Raw genomic sequence first — 24306 nt, 5'->3', positions numbered from 1 at the left:
GTTTTATTTCCCCTGCATCTCTATGCTTATGTTTATATCTATATTTTGTTTTGTTCCTACATAAGTCTAGATTAGTGGTATTGGAATAGTCTTCTCTTTCTCTGTTTTATTTGCATGTCCGCAACAAGGTCAGGGTATAAGGAGTTAGGGCTCAAACTGGTGAAAGCAAAGTTATTTTGATCTAAATCACAACAGAAGGCGTTTTTCAAGTTGAAGCATCACCTCCTCTCTGCACCAATGCTCACATTGTCAGACATGTAACAACCATTTGAAATTGAGACAGAGGCCCCCTACTATGCTATTGGTACAGTCCTTATTGAGCATAGGCATTCGATGGAATATCACAGTGAGACACTTTTAGATACAATCTAAAAGTATCCCACTTAAGACAAAGAGATGTATTCCATTGTGTGGGCCTGTCGAAAATGGAAGCATTACTTTTGGGGAAGGAAATGAGCATCCACACAGACAACTGACCCCTGTAGTTCATACAGACATAAGGAAAGTTGCAGAACAATCGCCATAAAAAATGATCCACATATCTGCAACAGTTCCATTTGAACATCAAATATAAGAAGGGCAACACTAATAATCTCATAGGCTATCTTAGCTGACCATTGTTTATGGCACTGACCACTGTGCTCGAATCTTGTGGGCATGTGACTTTGGATGGATGCATCTCTTCAAGAGTGATCTAGAATTCAGTACCTCTATGTTCCTTCAAGCGAGTGTTCCAAGATGATTTGGAGGTGCACTATAGTTGGGTCACTGGACATTTCAGGGTAGAGAAAATAGTGGCAATGCTACAAAAGTATTTTCTTTGGTCGAACGTTCGATAGGATGTTGGGAAGTACATTAGATCATTCAATCCATGCGTTATTTCCAAACCGACCATTAAGAAGCAAGTCTTATATACTCCCTTGAATACTTCAAGTTGACCTTGGGAATCCATCTCCATGGATTACATGTTTGGCCTTCCTTCTACTAAGCATGGTAATGATCAATGTGTTTTCATTGTCGTATATAGATTCTCTAACATGGCCATTCTTGTGGCCTGCAAAAATAGTATCATACCAGAAGCCACTACTAAGCCCTTCTTTGAACGAGTGGGTAGACTTTGGGATCCATATTCCATTATCTCGGATTGGGACAACAGGTTCCTAAGTACATTTTTATCAAGATATTGGTTAATGTTGGATACCAAGCTCACTAAGTCCACAACTTTCCACCCTGAAACTGATGGAAAAACAAAGGTCATCAATAGGATTATCATACACATTTTGCGCATGTACAACTCGAAGAATTCATGCAGGTAGGATGAAATCCTCCCATATGTATAACACAGCTACAACAAAGCTCTCCGTAGCTCAATTGGCCACAATTCCTTTCAATTGGGATTGGGATTCTAGCTACTATGTCCCATTGATGTGGTCATACCATTTGCAGCTACTCACACATATTTGACTCATGTTCAATTCGAAGCTAATAGGGCTAACAGATTCACTGAGTGCATTCATAACATCCTCTAGTAGGTCCATGACATGTTGGAAAAATCCAATACTAAGTACAAGCAATGACATGGTCAACATTTGGTGCCACACAAGTTCCAAGTGGGCGACAAAGTCCGGCTACATCTACAGAAGGAATACCTTGTGGGACCCACCACAAGCTTCGCCCACTCTGATATGAGCTATACACCATCACCGAGGCTATAGGGGACAATACCTTCAAGCTCAACATTGCACTGTTCCTTGGCTTTCACCCAGTATTCAATGTGGAACACCTTCGACCATACTTTCCACCATTGTTGGACACATCTGACATTGAAAAAGGACTCACACTAATAGAGCTAAATCCACACTGCATGAAACATATCACAATTGATCGGATCATGGAAATTTAGATCAATAATTTCGAATAGAGGATAAAGCTATATCTAGTTGTTAAAGTAAGCCAACTCCTTCACCATGACAAGTGCGTCACCAGGGACCAGGTTCAACAGAAGTTTCCCCATCTCATGGAGGTACTCAACGCAATGGGGACCATTGCTTCCTAAAGAGGGAGGATAGATCCAGGTGGATATTCGTGGCGACCCACCTATTCCATGTAGACCCTCACCATTATTTCTTTTAGTTTTTCAGTTTCCTTAATTGTAGCACAATTTACTATTTTTGGCATTTTTTTGGGTCCTGAATTTCCAGAGTTGTTTTGAGGCCCTAAATGACGTTCCTTTTGGAAAATGGGAAAATAAAAGTCTATGAATTATGTTTAAAATCTAAATTTATCATCCTTTTATAGATATTTCTAATGAGGTATCATGCACGTCAAATGAATATCGTGTGCCAAAGTTATGACCCCGGGAATTTGATGTACCAATTTATCCCAACGGGGCCCATAGTTTTGGCACTTCATCTCCTAGGTTTAGGTTTTTGGATGTTTAGGGTTTTCTATTGTTTCTCAGTAATAAATAGGCCTCCTAGCCTCATTGTAGCACATTTCAGAGGCATGTAGCTGACACATCTCTTCTTAGAGATAAGCTACCATCGCCCGAGATAGTTTATTTCCATTCTGTATGTAAGCATATTTTAGTTATTTGATATTAATGTAATGAAGTTTTATTTCTTCTACATCTTTGTGTATATGTTTATATCTATATTTTGTTTTTTTCCTGCTTAAGTCTAGATCATGAAGTCCCATCATTGAAGAAGAAGTTCAAGATGCCTCCAGTAGAGCTTGTATAGGTTGTTGAAGTAACTTTTGTTGAGAAAGAAAAAAAGAAACTAATGATCCAACTAATTAATAGAAATAATGAAATCATATCCTTGAAGGAAAAGTTTTAATAATTGGACCATACTATTAAAATCCATATATTTTGTACTATTGTAATTCCTAGTGAGTCATATGATCCCTCAAAAAAGTAAGCAACGGTTTTTGGCATTATGGCTAATATGCTATCCTTGATTAAAACCAATTTGATAAAGATGTCAACATTGTGATAACAAGATGTTTATACAGAGTGATACAAATTTCACAACTAGTAAGAACAGAGAAAGGATAGTTCAGTGATAGATGGATGGAAAAGACAAAGTTTGGGAAAGTATATGTCGTTCCTATGAAGCAAGGTTGCGTATATACGCAGGTATGAAGAAGCAAAGTTGTGTACATAATTCACACCATGGTAATTTGAATATGAGGGGTCTTTACCATGGTATTGGCCCATAGTAATGAGTGTGCCAATGATTATTTGACCCCGTCAAAGAATACTAACGACATTACTAAGAGATTTTCCTAAGGTATTGGCTAATGCTAATGCTATATAAGGAGATGGAGGTCAAAGTGTTATGTGTTCAAGTTATGGGTTATTAATGTGTAATCTAATCTGAAACAGGTGCACACCAAGGAGCATGGAAGTGGCTTAGATCTAATAGATCTGAAAGAATAGTAATGAATATGCTTGCTTGATTTGTTTGGGATTATAGCAAACAATGATAGATCAGTGGTGATAATGATACTCTGATATGAATGTGTGACAATAAATTTTGTGAAGTATGTGTTTTGGTTGTAGGTAAAGTATGATTCAATGATTTCAAATTTGTATGCTCATTTTCCTCTTAAAGGGTGCGTACATACACAGATATGCTTCTGGGTAATCATGTCTATATTCTACGAATTGTTTTCAGTTTGTGCAGATTTGTACACGGGTGTTGTGAATTGAAAGCGCTTACATACACTAATACACTTTATGAAAGTTTCATACATAAGCTAGGGTCTTGTAGTATGTCTTGTTGTTAATATTTGATCAGTTCTATTATGTTTGTTGTTGTCTTTCAATGATATCTCTATCTTAATAATCCATGTTTAACAATACCAATTAGGTTAAATTTGTTATGAAATGGAATGTTGATTAGTGATGATGCTACAATGTGGTGATCTGTAATTGGACCAATGATCTACAATTGATTCAATACATGATTTAGTGGTTTTTTCAGTAATGCAGTGATTCAGACTCAATTGTTAGTGATTTTAGAAATGTAATAAGGTCTTATATAGAGAAATCATGTACATCCATGGATATGATTTAGAACAATAGCGTATACATTTTGATATGTGTTTGACCACGTTTGAAGTGACAACACTTGGTTTATATCATGAACAAAGTATGGCTTGGTATATCTATGAATGGTTGGTATGATTTGGTTATGATTGGTTTGGTTTGGTTGCAATAATTTGTTGAGATGAAGTAATTGGTTTGTTGATGCTTCAGTTGGTTCAATCATTAGATGAGTTGGTTCGGTATTTTGTTTCATAATTATTACTTGGTTTGAGCTTAATGATGGAAGTGAGGCCAGACTGAAAATATGATGAAAGGTGACCTACAATTGTTGATGTTCTAAGTCAGGTGGATCCAATATGAAACATTATGAAACGTGGTCCACACAGGTGCTAAGGATTAGAGATTTTAGTGATGGAGTCAAAGCTTCTTTATAGTAGTAGATGGAGAATTTGTGTAGGGGATAGGAGCGCCCTTCCGGTAAGGGTCGGTAAACGAGATCAGGGTGTTGGAGCTCCTTTCTAGTGGGTGATGGAGAACGAGAGAAGGTTGTAGCCTTCTGCAGGTGGGTGTCTATGTATTGGTATAAGTTTGCACAAGTACAATATTGTAAGATGTTTTCCTTTATAATAAAAGACAGTGGTGGTTTTCTCCCACATTGGGTTTCCACCTAAAATCTTGGTTTTCATGTGTGTTGATATGTTTCTTGTGTGTTGATGATCTATCTGCTCTTTACTGCTACATAATGAATGAATAATGAAGTAATTACGCATTGATTAAAGATGATCAGTTAATGAAATAAATGACAAATTAGTAATATGGATATACACAGTTTTATTTACTCACAATCACATAGATATGTTGGTTTCTTCAATGAAAATAGCTTACATACATTAGAATAAGAAAATGAAAAGTTGAAGTGTGTTTAAAAATTATGATTCACCCCCTCACACCCCAACCCCCCCCTGCCCCCCAGTAGTTTTCCCAACAATTGATATCAAAGTAGGTCACTTCAATTGAAGCTTAACCACTTGAAGTGGATCAAGAACAATGGGAAAGAAGCAAAAGAAGAAGGAAACTAAAAGGAAGAAGTCAATTGAGGATAAAAATGAAAGTGATGCATCTAATGCTATAGTAATATTTGCATTTATGGGTTAAGAATAATGTGCAACTGAAGAACAAGGCATATTAGAAAACATGGACAATGAAGGTATGTTTATGCTAAGTGACGATAACTATAAGGAATGGAAAGAAAATATGAAGTCTAAAATAATAAGTCTAGGACATGATGTTTGGAATTTAGTATGTAATGGTTGCACTAACACTCCTCCATCAACTAAATAGTTACAAAATAATAATGTTGCATTAAAAGAAATCATTGGTAGCATACCTGATTCATCATTAGGAGAAATTATGGACTATGAAACTGCAAAGGAAGTATGGGATAATCTGTAGGTCATTCATGAAGGAAAATCAAAGGAAGATTATTCATCAAGAGAACCATCAAGTAATCTTATTTATAAATATGTGTCAAAGGATGAGTATGATGACAAAATAACCTTTTTTATGTTAGATGGAGTTACTGATTCAGAAGAAGACAGGTTAGAGGAAGTCCTTAATCTTAGGAGATAATTTTTTTTTTAAAAGGATTATCAATCCTAATGATAATTTGCAAGCATATGATAATAGGGTTCATCCTGTAGTAAAATCTAAACAATATTATGAAGGAATTGAAGATAAAATCATCTCTCTAAGAGCATATATTGAAAAATCAAACAAGAAAAATGAAGAGTTACTTCATGTATTTGAAGAACAAGAGAATGGACTGAAGGAAGATATTATCAAATTAAAGGAAGAATTGGAGGAAGGAAGAAAGGTTCAAGAAGGAATGAGAAAACAATATCTGGAAAAGGAAGAGTAATGCCAAAAACTGAAAATTGAGATAAATATTCTAAAAGGTAAATTAGAAGAAAAGGATAAACATCTAAAATTTCAAGATAGTACTAATATTTTGGATAACATTCTTATTAGTCAAAATTATGATTCCATTAAATCTGGTCTTGGTTTTCATGAAACTATAAAAGGAGAATCTAGTTCACAGGTTTGTGTAAGGATCTCGAAGGATAACAATACCAAATCTGAAATTATTGTTAAAGAGATAAGAATTCAACCTAATCAACATCCAAGAAAGATGAATTTTCAAAGGAAATCATTTGCTCCTAATAATAGAAATATTAATTGATTTGCTCCTCTGATCAATAATATTGAATTCTTTATATGTCATCATTATGGACATGTTGCAACCAATTATAGAAGAAGATTGTTTCAATCTCAAGTAAATAACCACCTCATAGGAAGGTTATCATCTCCTAGGTACTCAGGCTTCTTTAAGGGACATTTTTTTCTTGCAACATATTTGGTCACAAAGCTATTGATTGCAATATGAGGAATATGAAACATAAATATTATAATTCCTCTGCTCCCTTTCTTGGTCATATAATATTTTATACTTTAACAAGTTTGGGCATGTAGCAAAAGTGATCTGAATGAAAAGTGACATCTACCCATGGTATTCATTCACCCTTGGTATTTATCCACCCATGGTATTCATCCACCCATGGTATTGATTCACCCATGGAATCTATCCATGGTATTGTAAGTGGAATCCACCCATGGTATTGTAAGTGGCATCTACCCATGGTATTCATTAACCCATGGTATTTACCCACCCATGGAATTTACTCATGGTATTGTAACTAAAAAAGGCTATAAGTAATAATTCACATTTTGTAAAAGGGCATATTGTCCACCAAAATGTAGCCTTTACAATTATTATCTGTTTTAATAAAAAAAGTTTATTTGTGGTTTTGTTATTGTGTGTTCTCCTCCTTTATTCTGCCATTTCATTATTTTTTAGATTTTGGGAGCCTCCCCCCAAGATCTAGATCAAAAATATTGTAGGAACAATTCAATGGACCTCCATAGATAACATGGAAAAAAATTAGTTAAGAATATTGTTTCCAAAAGACCTAAGAAGGATGGATCCATCGACACCTCTCATAATAAACAAAAAGAAGAAGAACAAGCTAGGTGTGGTCTTGCTTTGTGCTCATTTAAAGATGAAGATAATGGTACATAGATAGCATATGCCCTCATCACATGACTGGAGAGAAGGAAAAGTTTGTGTCTCTCAAGAAAAACAAAGATGGTAAGGTGATCCTTGGAAATAGTGCTCTAACAAAAGTTATTGGAAAAGTTAGAATGAAAATTGGGAAGTATGCAAAAGTAGTTAATGCATGAGTAGTTCAAAGGCTAAAGCAGAATATTCTAAGTGTAATTCAAATGGCTAAAAAAGGACATATAACTATATTTACATCAACTAAATGCAAAGTTATCGATGATAAACTAGAAAGGTTATAACAAGAGGATACAGAAATCCATAAAAATTATATGTGTTAATAGCAGAGAAGAATTCAGGAAAGCAGTATAGTTCCTCTTCCTCTTCAGATTCAGAATAAAATAAGATAGTTTCCATTACATTCTATTTCGTTTAAATCATAACTCTAACAATGAATCCAAAATTGATATGAGAGAAGGTGATGATTATCAGGTCCACAGGATCACTGATACATGATCTTAGGGGGAGCTATGCATGAGTATCTTTAGGATAGTTCTCTATCTTGATTTGATATTCATTTGGTGATGATTATACTACTAACATTTCATTGATGAGATAATAGTGAATAGGAACATGTATGGTATGTTCAGGGGGAGAAATTGTCACAAAATGTTCAACATTTTAGTTTTTGTACATGGATATTATGAAGTACAGTCGTGTATATACGTGAGTTTTTCTCTAGACAATTGTGTATGTATCTCTAAGATGAAGAAATAGTGAGACAAACTTAGTGGGAGTTTCTCATATGCTTCAATAAGGTATTATTTTCCTTCTGGTTTTGATATTGACTTGCTGCAAACTATTAATAATGCATAGGAATGATGGTTGGTTCATGAGATGTTACAAAATATTATTGTTGCTATGATTATTTGATGGATTTGTTGATTGATGAGTTGGATATATTCAAATTTGATAGTGATAAGATGGCACAAGTTCAGAGGGAGCATTTTTTATGTTTCTAATAGTGTATTGTTGGCATTATGATTTCTTAAGAATTACTTGTTGGATGATGATGTTGATTATAAGTACATATCATTGGTTGTTGTTATTAGTGAAGATACATATGTTGTTATCATTTTGTGATTAGAGATGATGAAGTCATGGATAATGCATATTGATTGTGTAATTTTCACTTAGTCAAGTTAATCCTACATGATGCATGTGATGCAGAGGATGTGTATGCTATGGTTGTTATTGACATTAATTGACAATGATAAAGTTTATGATTCACTCACTGATTGTCAACACTTATATGTTGTTTTCATCAATGATGGATGGGTTGTGCGTGGTTGACATACATTTTAAAATTTGTTAGTTGATGCTACTGATGAATTCCTATGTCTTATGATACTTTGTTTTGACATATGTTGTTATGCAGATAATATGTTTATGCTACTTATGGTGTTGTGCTACAACAGATTAATATGTCTTTGATGTTCATGGATTGTGACTCTTCCTACAAATAGAAAGAGCATGTTGACCTTGATGATATGAGGTCAAGGGGATGAGTTTCTTACATAACTTTATTTCTCTATATTATGCTTCTACTTCAATACTTGGTGATGCTTGGAAGCATTGCATATTCAGTCACAAGTTGATGATGTTGAAGATTGATGCTACATTATCTTATCCTACATGGCTTCTTGATGATGAGGATGTTTATCTTGCTTCTATGTTCCTGTGTTCATATGTTCATGTTGCGAGTTCCTATGTATGATGATTTCTGATGACTATCATGATCTTGCTACCTTATTGTTGAGGTCCTTATTTGCTTATAAGTGTCATATATGTCTCTTATGTAAAGGTCATGTAAAAACCCATGTTGTAAATCATTGTAAACTTTTGGTATATGTGGGTTATTGGGGTCAAGTCATTCATGTATGATAGCCCATTATGTTTGGACATTGATGTAATGTTGGGTCAAATATGTAATGCCACTGCGTTGGGTGATTGATATAATCATGAGTCATTGGTGATAGGAAAGGTCATGTTTGGTCATGATCAAGTCTTGTTATTTATTGAATATATTTAGAAGGTTTAACATATGCTTAGAGGGAGCATGGTCAACATATATATTTAGCATATCAGGCCTACAATGATCCTTTCTACAAAATGGAAGAGAAGCCTTCATTCAACATTGGTCATCCCTTTGCCCTTGATGTTAAAGGGGGAAATAATCTTGGTGTTTGGAGTAGAATGGTTGGTGAGAAGTCTTGGGAGAGAAGCTTGATATTTAGCTTGGCGTGTTTATAGATGTATTTGCAGGTGTTTACAGGTTGTTACCAAAAACCAAAGTGGTTGCCATCAAGTCCAAAGGAGGATATTGTTGGAATTATGGATTAAATGTGTTGTCCTTCATGGAAACCTATTTGATTAAGATGTCAACATTGTGATAACATGATGTTTATAGAGAGTTATATAGATGCCACAACTGGTATGAATAGAGAAATGATAGTTTAGTGACAGATGGATGGAAAAGACAAAGTTTGAGAAAGTATACATGAGTACTATGAAGAAATTCCATGTATGTATGTAGGTATGAAGAAGAAAAGTCATGTACATAATACACACCATGGTATTAACCCATAGTAATGAGTGGCTCAACAATTATTTGATCCCATCAAATAATACTTACGACATTACTAAAGGATTAGCCTAAGGTATTAGTTAAGGCTAATGTTATATAACGAGATGGAGATCAAAGTGTTATTTGTGCAAGTTATGGGTCATTAATGTGTAATTTGATCTGAAACATGTGTGCACCAAGGAGTATGGAAGAGGCTCAGATTTGATAGATTTGAAAGAATAGTAATGAATATGTTTTCTTGATCTCTTTGTGATTATTTCTAACAATGATAGATATATGTTGATAATGATACTATGATATGAATGTGTGACAGTAAAGTTTTGAAGTATGTGTTGTGGTTGCGACAAAAGTATGATTTAGTGATTTTAGATTTGTATGTTGATTTTCCTCTGAAAGGTCGCATACATATTCAGATTTTCTTTTGGGTAGTCGCATATATATTTTATGAAGTGTTTTTAGTTTGTATAGATCCGTACATAGGTGTTGTGAATTAAAAGCGCGTACATATGCTGATACACTTTATGAAAGTGATGTACATAAGTTAGTGTCTTGAAATATGTCTTGTTGATGATATTTGATCAGTTCAAATTTTCTTGCTGATGTCTGTCCATGATGTCTCTATCATAATAATTTATGTTTAATAGTATTTATTGGGTCAAATTTGTTATGAAATGGAATGTTGATTAGTGATGATGTTATAGTGTGGTGATCTTTAATTGGCATAGTGATCTGTAATTGATTCAGTACATGATTCAGTGTTTGTTTGAGTAATGGAATGATTCAAACTCAGTTGTAAGTGATTTTATAACTATATGTGGTCTTATATAGGGAAATCATGTACATATGCGAATATGATTTAGAACAATAGCGTATACATTATGATGTGCGTTTGACCATGGTTTGCAGTGATAACAATTGGTTCTTGCAATGAACAAAGCATGGCTTCATATATTTACAAATGGTTGGTATGATCTGGTTATGAGCGGTTTGGTTTGGTTGCAATAATTAGTTGAGATTCAATAATTATTTTTTGTTGTCTTAGTTGGTTCAATGATTGGATGAGTTGGTTCAGTATTTTGTTTCAGAATTGTTACTTGGTTTGAACTTAATGATGGAAGTGAGTCCGATACGAAAATATGATTAAAGGTGGATTACAAGTGTTGATGTTTTAATTCAAGTGGATCTAGTATGAAACATTATGAAATGTGATCCACACAGGTGCGAAGGGTTGGAGCCTATAGTGAGGGATTAAAACCTTCCTTCTAGTAGTAGCTAGAGAATTTGTGTAGGGGGTAGGAGCTCCCTTCTAATAAGGACCATTAAAAGAGATCAAGGGGTTGGATCTCCCTTCTAGTGGCTGTTGGAGAATGAGAGAATACTGTAGCCTTCTGTAGGTGGGTGCCTGCATACTGGTATAAGTTTGGCCAATATGAGATTGTAATATGTTTTCCTTTATAATAAAAGAAGAAGACATAGACGACAACAACAATGGTTTTCTCCCACATTACGTTTCCACATAAAATCCTAGTGATCATGTGTGTTGATATGTTTCTTGTGTGTTGATGATCTATCTTCTATTTACAGCTACTTAATGAAAGAACAATGAAGTAATTTTGCACTGATTAAAGATGAACAATTAATGAAATAAATGAAAAAATAGTTATTTGGATATACACAGCTATATTTACTCATAGTTGCATACATATGTTGGTTTCATGAATGACAGTAGCACACATAAATTATAATAAGAAATTGAAAAGTTGAAGTGTGTTTAAAAATACTAATTCACCCGCCCCCCCCCCCCCCCCCCCCCAAATATTTTTCCCAACAGAAGTGATGACTCAGCTCTCACTTTCTGAGGTAGAAAAAAAAATGTTTATGATCTATTGACACTGTCTTAGGCAGATGTGAGAAATAAAGAAAAACAACTGAGGTATTCCAAGATATAAAATGAGAAAACTTCTGAAAAATGCAAAACTGCTCAAGAAGAGATCAAGGAGCTAAGGAGTAGATTGAAGGGAAATATGTCCTAAATCAATGTGAGACAGGTCATCTAGGATGATACAATACAACAAGTGCATTCCACTTAGAGGTATTTTCAAGTTGTTGCCAAAGAGAGGGATGCAATTTCCACTGTTGCTGAGGCGGTGAACTCATGCAAAAAATAAATGCAGAAATAGGAACAGAGAGCTAGGAAGATCATCAAATTTCTAAATGAGAAATCAATAACAAAATTGAAAATAATACATATTATTGATAAGGTTGAGGTTATTATAGAAATCACTAGAAGCATTGATAAAAATAACATGTGTATTGAAACTCAAATCAAATTAGAAGCAGTCCAAAAAAATTTGTTTCCTTTGACTCTAAGTTTGATCAGAGCCAAAGAGTTGGATTACTAGGATGTTAGAACATGGATGGATGTTTAATACCATGGGAAGCCTATGAAAAATAATTGACAACTGCAAAATGCAAGTTCGATTTAACCTTGGAAAAGGTTGTAGTGTTGAAAGGAAAGACAGTGGTCAACTTCCTATAAAGGGACTTCTATTTGTTGTGGTTGATGAATACTTTATTTGAATCGACACCCTATTATACCAGGTTGTTAGAGCTACAGGTTACGTTTTGAAGGATGGATAAGTGTCCAATCCGAGACAAAAATCTTTGGGAAATATGTGAAACTCTACTTCAAAAGGAATCAGTTGAAGTCGAAGATCTAGTTACTGGGCCCCAAATGACGAGTTCTACTACCCATGTGAATATTTAAGCATATGACCTTTTTATTTTGTAATGACGTGTTAGTTTTAGTTAGAGAATAGTTAGACAACTAAGACAACTGGACAATGGAACCACTGGTTAATTAGACAGCCGTATATTTTGAAATTTAATTGTAACTATTTTTAAGGATGATCTTTTCTTTAAAAGGACATAGAAGAACTCATCAAGGGGGTTCAAATTTTTGGTCTTAGAGACTGGTTCTTAGCAATTTTGATGTGTAATGTCCATGTCCCCTTTTGGGATATTAATGAAGAAGTTTCAAGTGATTCCAAATGTTTGATGGTTGCAGTATGTGTTCTCTATCTCTGTAATTTTTGTGTTGTGTAATTCTTCTTTTGAAACTCATGTAATGTAGATGTTGGTTTCTTTTTATAAACAAATTTATCAATGATGTGTAAATAGTTAAGATACCTATAAATTTTTATGTAGGAAACCTTAATGAAGCGCTACATAGTTTCTACGTTCTGTTCTCTTCCATTCCATGCTTTCTGCTTGAGATTTGTTGTATAAAATTCTATTTAGTTTTGTACATCTCATCTTGTATTCTATGCAATTCTTCTCGCCATACTACAACATTAACTAAAAGTTGTAACCACAAATTTTCAAGCCATTTGAAGTTCCTTATCAATTCTCCAAAGAGTCAAATCACATTTCACTTAAAGGGTTTGTCTGCAAAAGTAACAAGAAAAATGTATAAATATTTGTTTAATTTGAGCACAATGCATAAATATTTGAAAGAATTGTGTGGATTTCCTAAGCATTGACTTCTTTTTGGGTTGTCTCTAGGGGATTACAATATGGATCTTATCTAAAATTTCATCTAAATTTACATAATAATATATATTTTAAAATCATTTTGGCAAATTTTTGTCAAGCGATTTGATAATATTGTATAATATATTTCAATTAAGTTGATTTTTTATTTATATTAAAATGCTATTTGTTAATTTTATTTTTTTTGGTTATATAACTAATATCATTTTAATTTACTTATTGAATAAGTTGATTATATTTAACTATCAATAACTTATAATATTTTAACTTTTTTACACTAAATTTAGTTTTTTATATTAGTATAGATTTATCTTAATTTTAGACTTACTAAATTTTGAGAGAGAATAAATTTCCCAAAATGAAAATTTTGTTTTAAATGTAAAATTTGAAAAAAAGCTTAACACTTCAAGAAATTTGATTATTCTAGAAGATTAATAAATCCAAAATTAAAATAAATTTATACAAATGCTTGATAATATTATTTATATTTTTATAAATTTCACCTTTTTAAATATAAAATTATTTTTATTTTTGTTTTTATTAAAATCTTGGCACACTTTATGTATAGATTCTTTGACATGTTGTAGTGATATGTATAAGTTTAGTTATATATATATATATATATATATATATATATATATATATATATATATATATATATAATTATAATTATAATTATAATATTGAATTTTATTATATTTTTAATTAAATTTAAATATATATTTAAAAATATTGTTAATTAAATATATTAATTTTTTATATAATTATTAATTATATATTTTGAAATATTATTGTTACAAGAAAGATTTAGTGGTGTGAGAAAGATTTAGTGGCTAAAAGAAAATTAAGTTATTATAAGAAGGTCATCAACCCCACCCTAGAAGATCAAAAGTATCTCTCTATTTTAACTAGCTCAAAGAAGAAAATCAATATAGCAAATATTAGAACCAATTCTCATGAGCTCCATAGTGAAACAGGTCATTGGGCAGTTCCTAAAATGCCATGGATGGAAAGGATCTGCCATATATGTGAGAATAGGAACATCGAGGATGAAAACCACTTCCGCCGCCCCCAATTATTTAATTGGTTAATTTTATAATTTATTAAAATAATTTTATTATATAATTAACCCAAAAAAATTAATAAAATGAATATTAATCAATTGAATCAAATATTTTTTAAATATTTTTTTAAACTAATTTATTATTTAGTATTTAATTAACAATTTAATTTTACAATTAATTTATTATTTAATATTATAAAAATAATTTTATTTATGGTTATTTAAAATGTTTTAAAATTTTCGTCAAAAATCATATTATAATTTAAATCCATATTTATTCCATTCTAGGCACATTCTCTAAAAACATATAAAAATAAACTATTATATAATAAATTAAATTAATTAAATAATAATGGATCATATTCATTTTCTTATCATTTTATCAAATTAATTTGTACTTATTATTTTTTACTTATTCATTCCGTTAATAACATAATAATTTGTTAGCTAATGTATTTAGCTACATATACACTTAAATTTTTATATAAATTTATGTTAGATTATAATGATTTGTTTTCTTTATATATTAAAACAATAAATTTCATTAAAAAAATAATAATAAATATTATATAAAAATCATTATAAATTCTGTAAATAAAATTTTATTTTCAATCTTATTTATATTCCAATATCATTCATATATAACAAATATTTATATTTAATAACAAAATAATAAAAATATTCAAAATAAAATAATTCAATTTTTTTATATAACATAATTATTTTAAAAATATATATTTTAATTTATTTTATTTTATAAAACATTTCAAAATATTATATTTTTATTTTTCATCTCTAAAAATAATTCATTTCTTCAAAAACTAAAATCTCAAAAAACAAATTATAACTCCACTATTTGTGATATTTATAAAATAATTATATTAAACATAATTATTTTAGATATAAAATAATTATATTAAATATAATAATTGATATTATAGTAATTATATATCTATCAAAATATAATTACTTTTTAACATAAAAATATTCCCTCGGTGAACTATACTCAATGTCAATATGATATTAATATATTAAATTTAGGGCAGTTAGTTGGATAAGGTGGGTTAATTATACTCATTGTCAAGATGTATTAAACCAACAAAAACAAAATGTATTCAGAATTATATATATATATATATATATATATATATATAAGTTAAGACAGTTAGATAGTTGGATAAAGTGGCTAATTTTAACGGCAAGAATAATATTTTGGGAACAATTGAATTGTAAAGCTTATTTTAAATTAATTAGATGATGAACTATATTAGTTAATTAAAAACTTTATGATTTAATTTCAAAAACCATATAAATTCCAAAAATTTGAAATTTAAAATGAATTATATTAGTTGATTAAAAATTTTATAGTTTAATTTTAAAATAATATAAATCCCAAAAATTTGAAGTCAGAGAACTCATGTTTTTATTCAAATATTAAATAAAAAACAATATACCAATGAAGTATATTAGTTGATTAAAATTTTTGTGATTTAATCTCAAAACAATATAAATCTAAAAATTTTGAAATCAGATAGAATTAATGTTCTTATTCAAATACTAAATAAAAAACAATCTACTAATTATATATGATATAGCTGCTCTGAAGTCATCTTTATTTCCATTGTTGATTTGCAGAATACTTAGCAATTAAGGTGAGTTTCAATTATTTGACCAGCCCATATCCTTTTGATTGTCAAATACTTGACTAATCAGAAATTGGGATATCTCAAGGCCTCTGCCACCAAAATAATGTTCTTATTCAAATACTAAATAAAAAGAAATGTACCAATTATACACGATATAGCTGTTCTGAGGTCATCTTTATTTCACTTATTGATTTGCGGAATATTTCGCAATTAGGATGCGTTCAATTATTTGATCCAGCCCATATCTTTCTAATATAATTGAACCAGCCCATATCTTTCTAATTGTCAAATACTTTGACGAATCAGAAATTGAGACAAGCTCAAGGCCTTTGTCACCAAAATAATACAGTTCTACAAATAAATAAAAGCACAACTCCAATGTTCATCTGACTGCCAAATATTTGGTAAATCAGCCACCGAAATAAGCTCAAAGACTGACCGAAATACAATTCTGCATTACATGGAAGCACAGTCTTTCGGACTAAAAGAGAACTTGTTGTTGGCCAGATCGTAGGTTATGTGGAAATTCTGCTGCTGAATGTTTCCTAAAACCCCTGAAGAACCTGGAGGCCCTGCAGATAGCATGGCAAGGCAAGCTAATTCATCGGGGGCTTGATATACGAATATGAACGCATTTTGCACAGGCAGGGTATATGGCACATTGCCATCAAAATAAAACGTTATATCTGGAAGCTCGAGCTGAGGCGTAGATTTATAGCAGAAATCAAGACCTATGGCTGCACTGGCGTTAACTGGCTCCCCTCGAATGTTCGATCGCAGAGCATCCAGAAGAGGGTAGTATGCCTGGTCCTGCAAATAGGTTAATGTCGTTCCAGAATCAATGAGAACGCCTCCATTGCCATCGAATTGAATGTCGAATGTGCCCTGGGGAATGGGCACTGGTTTGCCCCCCACGCTGATTCCAGTGAGGTTGAGGTAGTAGAAGGTTGGGAAAAATAAATTGTAAATGAGAGGGATAACGCTAGGGAAAGAATCTAGGGCTCCTTTTCCAAGAAACAAAGGGCTTAATTGGGTGGAATTATATATGGATCCTAAACAGTAGGAAAATGTGCTGTCAATGTGGGATCTAATTTGGTTAACAAAGGATATTGGGCCTCTTCCCAGACCCACTATGCCGGTCGAATTGCTGAAGTCACCGTCCTGCGTGCGACCGCACCCGAAGGCAATTTGCGGAAAGCGTGCCGAATTGGGCGTCCCTGCAACTGGAAGTGTAAACGTGTCGAAAGACAAGTTGCCGGCAGTAGACGAAAGGTCTCCATACCCATAGGTATAGTAGCAATTTTGCACATCATCGCAATTTCCGCTCACAACTGTGCAAAAATTGCTGAAGCAAGAAATGTTCTTATTATCCGAGGAGCGGGAAGGATCGTACAGCGGGTAATTCTGTGGAATACAAGATTGACAGGGTAGGCACTGTGTCCAGGTCAAATCGCTGCCCGTGTCGGCGATGAAATTCAGATTCTGCGGATTGGGGGATCCCATTGCGACCTGCATCAAGAATTCCCCGTCGCCATAATTCACTGGACTGTAGTAACTCTTGGAGTGCCCGTAACGGGTCGCATTGGTAATGAAAGATTGGTATCTCTGCAGCCTGTTGTTGCTTCGTTCAATTGCTTGGCGCAGCAGGTCAGTAGTGGAAAGTCTTCGATATTCTGTCAAGGTAAATTCTAGGGTTAATATTCGTATGTTTTTAGATGTTTTAAACCAAAAAAAATCACCAATTATGATAAAGAATATGTCAAAAAATTTAGAAACTATTGTAACAAATTTATGACCCCTATTAAACTTTAAAATAAATTTCCATTCTTAAAATTTTCTTCTTACTCCTGAGTGGACTGAGCGGCGATTCTCTGCGTATCAGATTTATTCTCAGAGAGTAACTCTGGTTGTTGCTCGTCTCGGCGTATGCCCCGCTAATTCCCACATATAATGCAACGACCACTACAGTCAACACAGCACGGAAATTATCGCTCGGTTCTGTGCCCATGGTGACTGATAACGCAGGAACGAATTATCCTAACCGTATTTATATACATGGCGACGGGCTTGAGATTCTCCGAGAAGTTCGAATTGAAGCACATCCCAACTTTCTTCCTTCGAATCACAGATATTTCTGCATTCCAGAAGTCAATACTCTCGGAGCTTCTCGCTGAATGTCATATGGAAATTGTAACTAATTGCATATATTTCTGCGTTACTCGGATCCAGGAGATCCACACGACAGGATGTAAGATTCATCCGTCCGATTTTCTGTAGAATCAAACCTGCACAGGTACGATTCGCTCTAAACTTTTATAAACCCTAGCCTGTTTTGCGGAGGTGATTGCAATTCCAGATGGGTTGCATTCTATTTATATTAGCCCGTCGCTACGACGTCAACTTTTTTTATTACTTTCAAATTTTATTTTAATAAGCTAATAGTTATGGGAGTTTAATAGATATCCACATTAACTTCATCTTTTTTGGAGTTGATTGCAATTCAAATGAATTTGGTTATGAGTCGTATATTAGTTGGTTTCTATGTATAATAGTTGGTTATGAGTTGTATATTAGTGGGTTTCTATGTATAATAGTTGGTTAGTATGACTGTTGAATTTTTATGATTATGAGTTGCTATGTATATTAGTTGGTTGGTATGACGTAGTTTTTATGAAGTTTTATATTCAAATTTTATTGCAAAAATTAAGGATAAGATAAGAGGGGTTGAATAGATATTCAAATTTCAGTTCAAATTGATTAGAGCTAGTATAATTCTAATAATAATATATCATTGTTTTGATAAATAATTGTTTTTATTTAATATAAAATTAACTGTATGGGTTGGTTTTTAGTATATTAGTTGGTTTGTATGATGTTTAGTTTTTATTAAATTTTATTCAAAAAATTAAGGATAAAAGCTAATTATGGGAGTTGAATAGATGTTCAATGTTCAAATTTGATATTTAACTAAAAGTTATCTAATTTTAATAATTTAATATAAAATTAATACAATTATAATTATATTAGTTTAATAATAATAAGCTATAAAAAACATTAAGGTCTAGCCAAGCTTAATATCAAATCAGTTTATGAGACTTTCACACAACAATTTGGCTCTTAAGTCTACGAAGGGATATACTATATCACTCCTAACTTATGACTTTTCAGGAGTAAACACGTGTGCAATTTTCATATGCCAAATGACATATAAAATGTGGGAAATTGCACTTATCCCCATATATCTAACACATATACTAATATGGCTGTGCTAGTTTACAACTTATGTGAGTAGGAAGGATTAGAAGACTATGGTTGACTACGATTGACTCTAGCTAGATATGTTGAGTTATGGCTATGGATGACTATGATTGTCTATATATAACTATAGTTGACTATGATAGATCATAATTGACTATGGTTGACCATGGTTGTTCATGTTTGATCATGGTTGACCATGTTTGACTATGGTTCGGCTTGTTAGTTACGGATGATCATGATTAACCATGGTTGAACATGATTTGACCAATTTGACCATGGCTGACCATACTTTTTATCACACATTATGGTTGTCCATGTTGAGAATGGGTGGCCATGGTTAACCATGTTTCACCATAGGACCTTGGTTGAGCATAGTTGACCACTCAAACTATGGTTGACCATGGTTTGTTATGGTGAGCATGGTTGCCCTTGGATTGACCATGGGTTTCAAAGGTTGACTATGGTTGACTAGAGATGTCCATGGTTGATTATGACTAATAAAGGATGACTATGGTTGACAAAAGATAAACATGGTTGATTTTCATTGGCTATGGTTAATTATGGCTAGCTGAGTCTATGGTTGATTACATTCATGATGGATAACTAGGCTTGACTAGAGATGACCATGGTTGATTATGTCTAACAAAGGCTCACTATGGTTGGCCAGAGATAACCATGGATAATCATGTTTGACCAAGGTTTAGAATGGTTCACCATGGCTGACTACGGTCAATCATGGGAACCAAAGTCAAGTATGGGTGACCATAGTTGACCATGGTAACCATAGTTAATTATGGTCATAACTATGGTCAACCATAGTGAATGATAGTCAACAATGCTATCTATATTTTACTATAGTTGAACATGGTTGACTATGGTTGCCCATGTTTGATCATGGTCGCCTTAGATTGACATTGTTGACTATGGTCAACCTTAGTTAACCTTGATCTAGTTTGGTCAACCATGACTTAACTATGGGTGAATATGGTTTAAAAATGGGTGAACATGATTTCCTAGAATAGATTATGGTTATCCATGTTGAAATGGATGGCCATGGTTGATCATGTTCAACAATGGCCACCTTGGTTGACCATTGTTGGTGATGTAGGGTATGGTAAAACATGTGTTGACCATGGTTTTTCAAGGTTAACTATGATGACTAAGGTTGACTAGAGATGGCTATGGTTGATCATGATTGACTATAGTTGACCAATAGTGACCATGGTGACTAGAGTCCGTTATGGTTGACAATGGTTGACTTGGTAAACTTAGTAAACCTAGTTTAACCTAGTAAACCATGGTTTTTCATGTTTGCTTATGGCTGACTGCCAACCATGGTGACCATAGTTGACGTAAACCTATTAACCTAGGTAAAACTAGTAAGCTTGAGTAACCTAATAAATGTACCTTATATTTAAAATAAAATTACAATTACAATTACAAAGTTAATGCTAAAATTATATTATTAAATTATAATATAATTAAAGTTAAAAAGTGAAAAATTATATTATTAGATTTTAACATTAATATATTTTATATGAATATTTTTATATTTTATTAATCAAAACATTAATTTTTAATGAGATATTTTTCTAAACAAGTGTTGTAGGGCAGCTTTGTCCCTATAGGTTAGGTGGAAATTATGCTTTCATAAAAAATGCAAATTGATATATCTCCTTTTGGGATGACAGACTCCACTCAATTTCAAATCCCATGACAGGATAGGATGGCCCATCATAGGTGGATCTTGGATTTACTTCTATATAAATCCCACGAGGGGACACCATGGCCCATCATAGTAAATCTAGAAGGATAGGCTTCCCATTGGAGTGATCTTGGCTTTAAAAAAATATTGCAAATTGATATATGAAATGGAAAAACCAATTGCCACCTAAGGTTAAAGGACTTGCATAAATTTTGATGGGTAGTATATACTAGTAGGTCTGCACATTTAAATTTTTATTGCTATAACTCCTAGTGAGTATATTTATATTTGTTTACATCTTATTCCTATAATTTTTTATGGGATACTTGCTTAAATTATGGAGGGTAGTAACTAGTGGTAAATACGTTGTTATTTATGTGAGTATGAGCCATTTTCAAAGATTTTGATTTTGGTTGGTTTTCCTCTTAAGCTTAACAATGAAAAAACACTTTAGAAATATATAAAATTCATAGCATAAATATTGCAACTGCATCCAAAACTTATGACAAAAAAAATATGAGGAAGCTATCCGCATGACCCAAAGGCTACAATAAGATATTCAAGTTATCAAATGTTTGAAAAACCATTTTTCAATAATATTGAAAAATAAATATTTGTTTTTTAAAGTTAAAGGTTATAATTTTTTTACGAAGAAAAAAGTGGTAATTTTATTCAACCTGGAAACTAAGGGAAAAAACACATTTTGGAAATGCTTGAAGGCATGATATCATATCAGCCTTACAACTGATGCACAAAAGAAAATAAAAAGAATTACAAAGAGTTTACATGATTAAGTGTTATAGAAATCACTTAATTTTCCCTTTTTTCCATCTTTTTCTCCACCTTCCACCACACTTCTTGATTTGGAGTAGTTGTTATTATTGCTAGTTGATTTCTATTTGTCTATGGGAGGATATCTTTGTCTAAGTCCAAAATCTCAAATACATGAGATCTCTTTATTCCACTTGAGTCCTTTTCCATGGGCATCTCCACTTTTTGTTCCTATGGTACCATGATTTCTATTGATTCAATAACATTATGAGTTATAACTGCTAATATAGATTTGCCCCCTTCTTCATCATTTTATTTACCCTCAAAATGAGGCTATGGATCAGAATTGGTGAATTTTCTTCGTCCTTTCCTTTCTCATCTTTTGAGTTATCAAGAAACAACCATCCCCTTTACTTAGGGGCTTGTCTCCTCTTCTTTTTTGAAGCCTTCCTTTCTTATGGGAAGGAATTTTGTAAATGACATGTTTGAAAGTAAGCTTGACATCAAAATGTTGTATTTTCATAATATAACACATGTGTCTGCTGAAAATTCTCATGTTTTCAAAGGATACAGTTAGAAAGACCTTTGTTAATGTCGATCTCTACATAAATCTTGATAAAAGTAAAAATACCTTTTGAGGTTTTGTCTAGGTCCACTTTTTAAAATTTTCCTAGAGGTTTTTGTAGGTTTTAACCCTATATAGAAATTACTTACATACAAATTCTAAAAAACAAAAAATAAACAATGGAAAGACAATAAAACATAAAATAGATATACACAAAGATTTTCCCCTAGATCTCAAAATTGGAATACCAAATTGATTTGTCATTATCTTCCTTTCAGTGTCACAATACATATATATACATGTCGAAGCATTCATAAACCCAAATCCATGAACCCTGTATTAGAACATAATTGTAGTTCCCTTGATCGGATCTACAAAATACCATGGACAAAAAACTGTCATGCCCAAAACCATGTGCGAAATTCATGCACAAAACCATAGGTAGGACCGCCCACCTAATATAGGGCCCAAAAAACTTTTCATGGGGCACTGCCTCGAACCCCATGCAGGGGGGCTACCTCCCCCTTGCTTACCCCCCTGTGACCCCCTACTACACCTAACATAATGTACAAGGGGAATTATCTGCCCCGCCATGCACGGAGTAGTCATGGAAAGAATATAACACAAACCCAACATTCTCCCACTTGTTATCTTATTTCCATAGGGGGACACACAAGAGCTTAGTCATTGATCCATCCTTGCAACGCCCATTGTTTCTCCACACCAAGAGAACTTCTCAGTGCTCATAGACTTTGTCAATGCATCTGTAGTATTCTTCATAGTGTCCACCTTTACCAGAAACACCTTTTTATCCTCAACCATATCCCTCACAAAGTGATACTGAACATCAATGTGCTTTGTCTTTGAATGATAAGCAGGGTTCTTTGCCAAGAAAATTGCACTTTGGTTGTCACAGTTTATCCTTATAGCTCAATGTATTAACCCCATACTTGAACACAATCTCTCCAACCAAATTGCTTCCTTGCTTGCATGAGTGGCTTGCCATGTATTCTGCCCCTATAGTTGAAAGTGGAACTACATACTGTCTCTTGCTCATCCAACTGACTACACCTCCAAATAGGTTAAATACATACCCACTTGTAGATATTCTCTGATCTAGATGTCCAACCTAGTTTGCATCAACAAATCCATGAATGTCTAAAACTCTATCTAATCTTGGTCTTCCTTGGTAGCACAAACCATAATCACTAGTGCCACACAAATGCCTGAAAACCTACTTCATTGTTGTCCAATGCTCCTTCCCTGGTTTTGAAATAAACCTGCCCAATACTCCCACTGCATGTGCAATGTATGGTATAGTACAGACCATTGCATACTTCAGGCTACCGACTACACTTGCATATGGAACATGGGACATGTCCTCTTCCTCTTGTTTTGTCTTGGGACACTATTCAACAGATAACTTTACACCGAAAGGAATAGGAACCTTCACCGGTTTACTATCCTGCATATTAAACCTATGCAATATTGTCTCGAAATACTTCCTCTAGTTTAACCAGAGCTTCCTCTTTGCTCAATCTCATTTAATTTCCATGCCCAAAATACAGTTTGCAGCACTAAGATCTCTCATGTCGAATTTGGAGGACAATCGGGTCTTCAATTCCTGGATAGTTTCTTTGTTATTTCCAATCAACAACATATCATCCACATACAAGACCAAATAAATAACATGGTCACCAATTAATTTAACACACAGTAATTTTCTTTTCTTCTGGTGAAGCCAATTCCCCATATAAATGTATCAAATTTCGGATACCACATCCTTGGTGACTGTTTTAACCCATACAGAGACATTTTTAACTTGCATAACAATTATTTCTTACCTTTCACCTCAAAGCCTTCAAGTTGCTTCATGTACATCTCTTCTTCCAGATCCCTGTGAAGAAATGTTGTCTTCACATCCATATGT

At 33.0% G+C, this 24306-nt stretch overlaps 1 protein-coding gene across 1 annotated transcript; it reads right to left on the bottom strand.

Moving 5' to 3' along the window:
• Positions 1 to 16533: 16533 nt before the first annotated feature.
• Positions 16534 to 18085, bottom strand: LOC149220964 (aspartic proteinase nepenthesin-2-like). Its single transcript, XM_089387266.1, has 2 exons — positions 17923 to 18085; positions 16534 to 17750 (listed from the first exon to the last, which is right to left on the bottom strand). Exons 1-2 carry the CDS (start codon positions 18083 to 18085, stop codon positions 16534 to 16536), a joined length of 1380 nt encoding a protein of 459 aa, XP_089243392.1.
• Positions 18086 to 24306: the final 6221 nt, after the last annotated feature.

Source organism: Pinus tabuliformis, chromosome Q, assembly GCF_031772625.1.
Source record: "Pinus tabuliformis cultivar Carrire ecotype Pingquan chromosome Q, CPIR1, whole genome shotgun sequence".
In the NCBI taxonomy this organism is placed as follows: Eukaryota; Viridiplantae; Streptophyta; class Pinopsida; order Pinales; family Pinaceae; genus Pinus; species Pinus tabuliformis.
The sequence above is the reverse complement of the archived record's forward strand: the minus strand, read 5'-3'. Positions and strand labels throughout refer to the sequence as shown.

Coding starts and splice junctions, on each gene's coding strand:
- LOC149220964 (XM_089387266.1), bottom strand. CDS start 18,085: ATGGGCACAGAACCGAGCGATAATTTCCGTGCTGTGTTGACTGTAGTG. Junction 17,751..17,922: donor GCCGCTCAGTCCACTCAGGA/GTAAGAAGAAAA, acceptor TTACCTTGACAG/AATATCGAAGACTTTCCACT.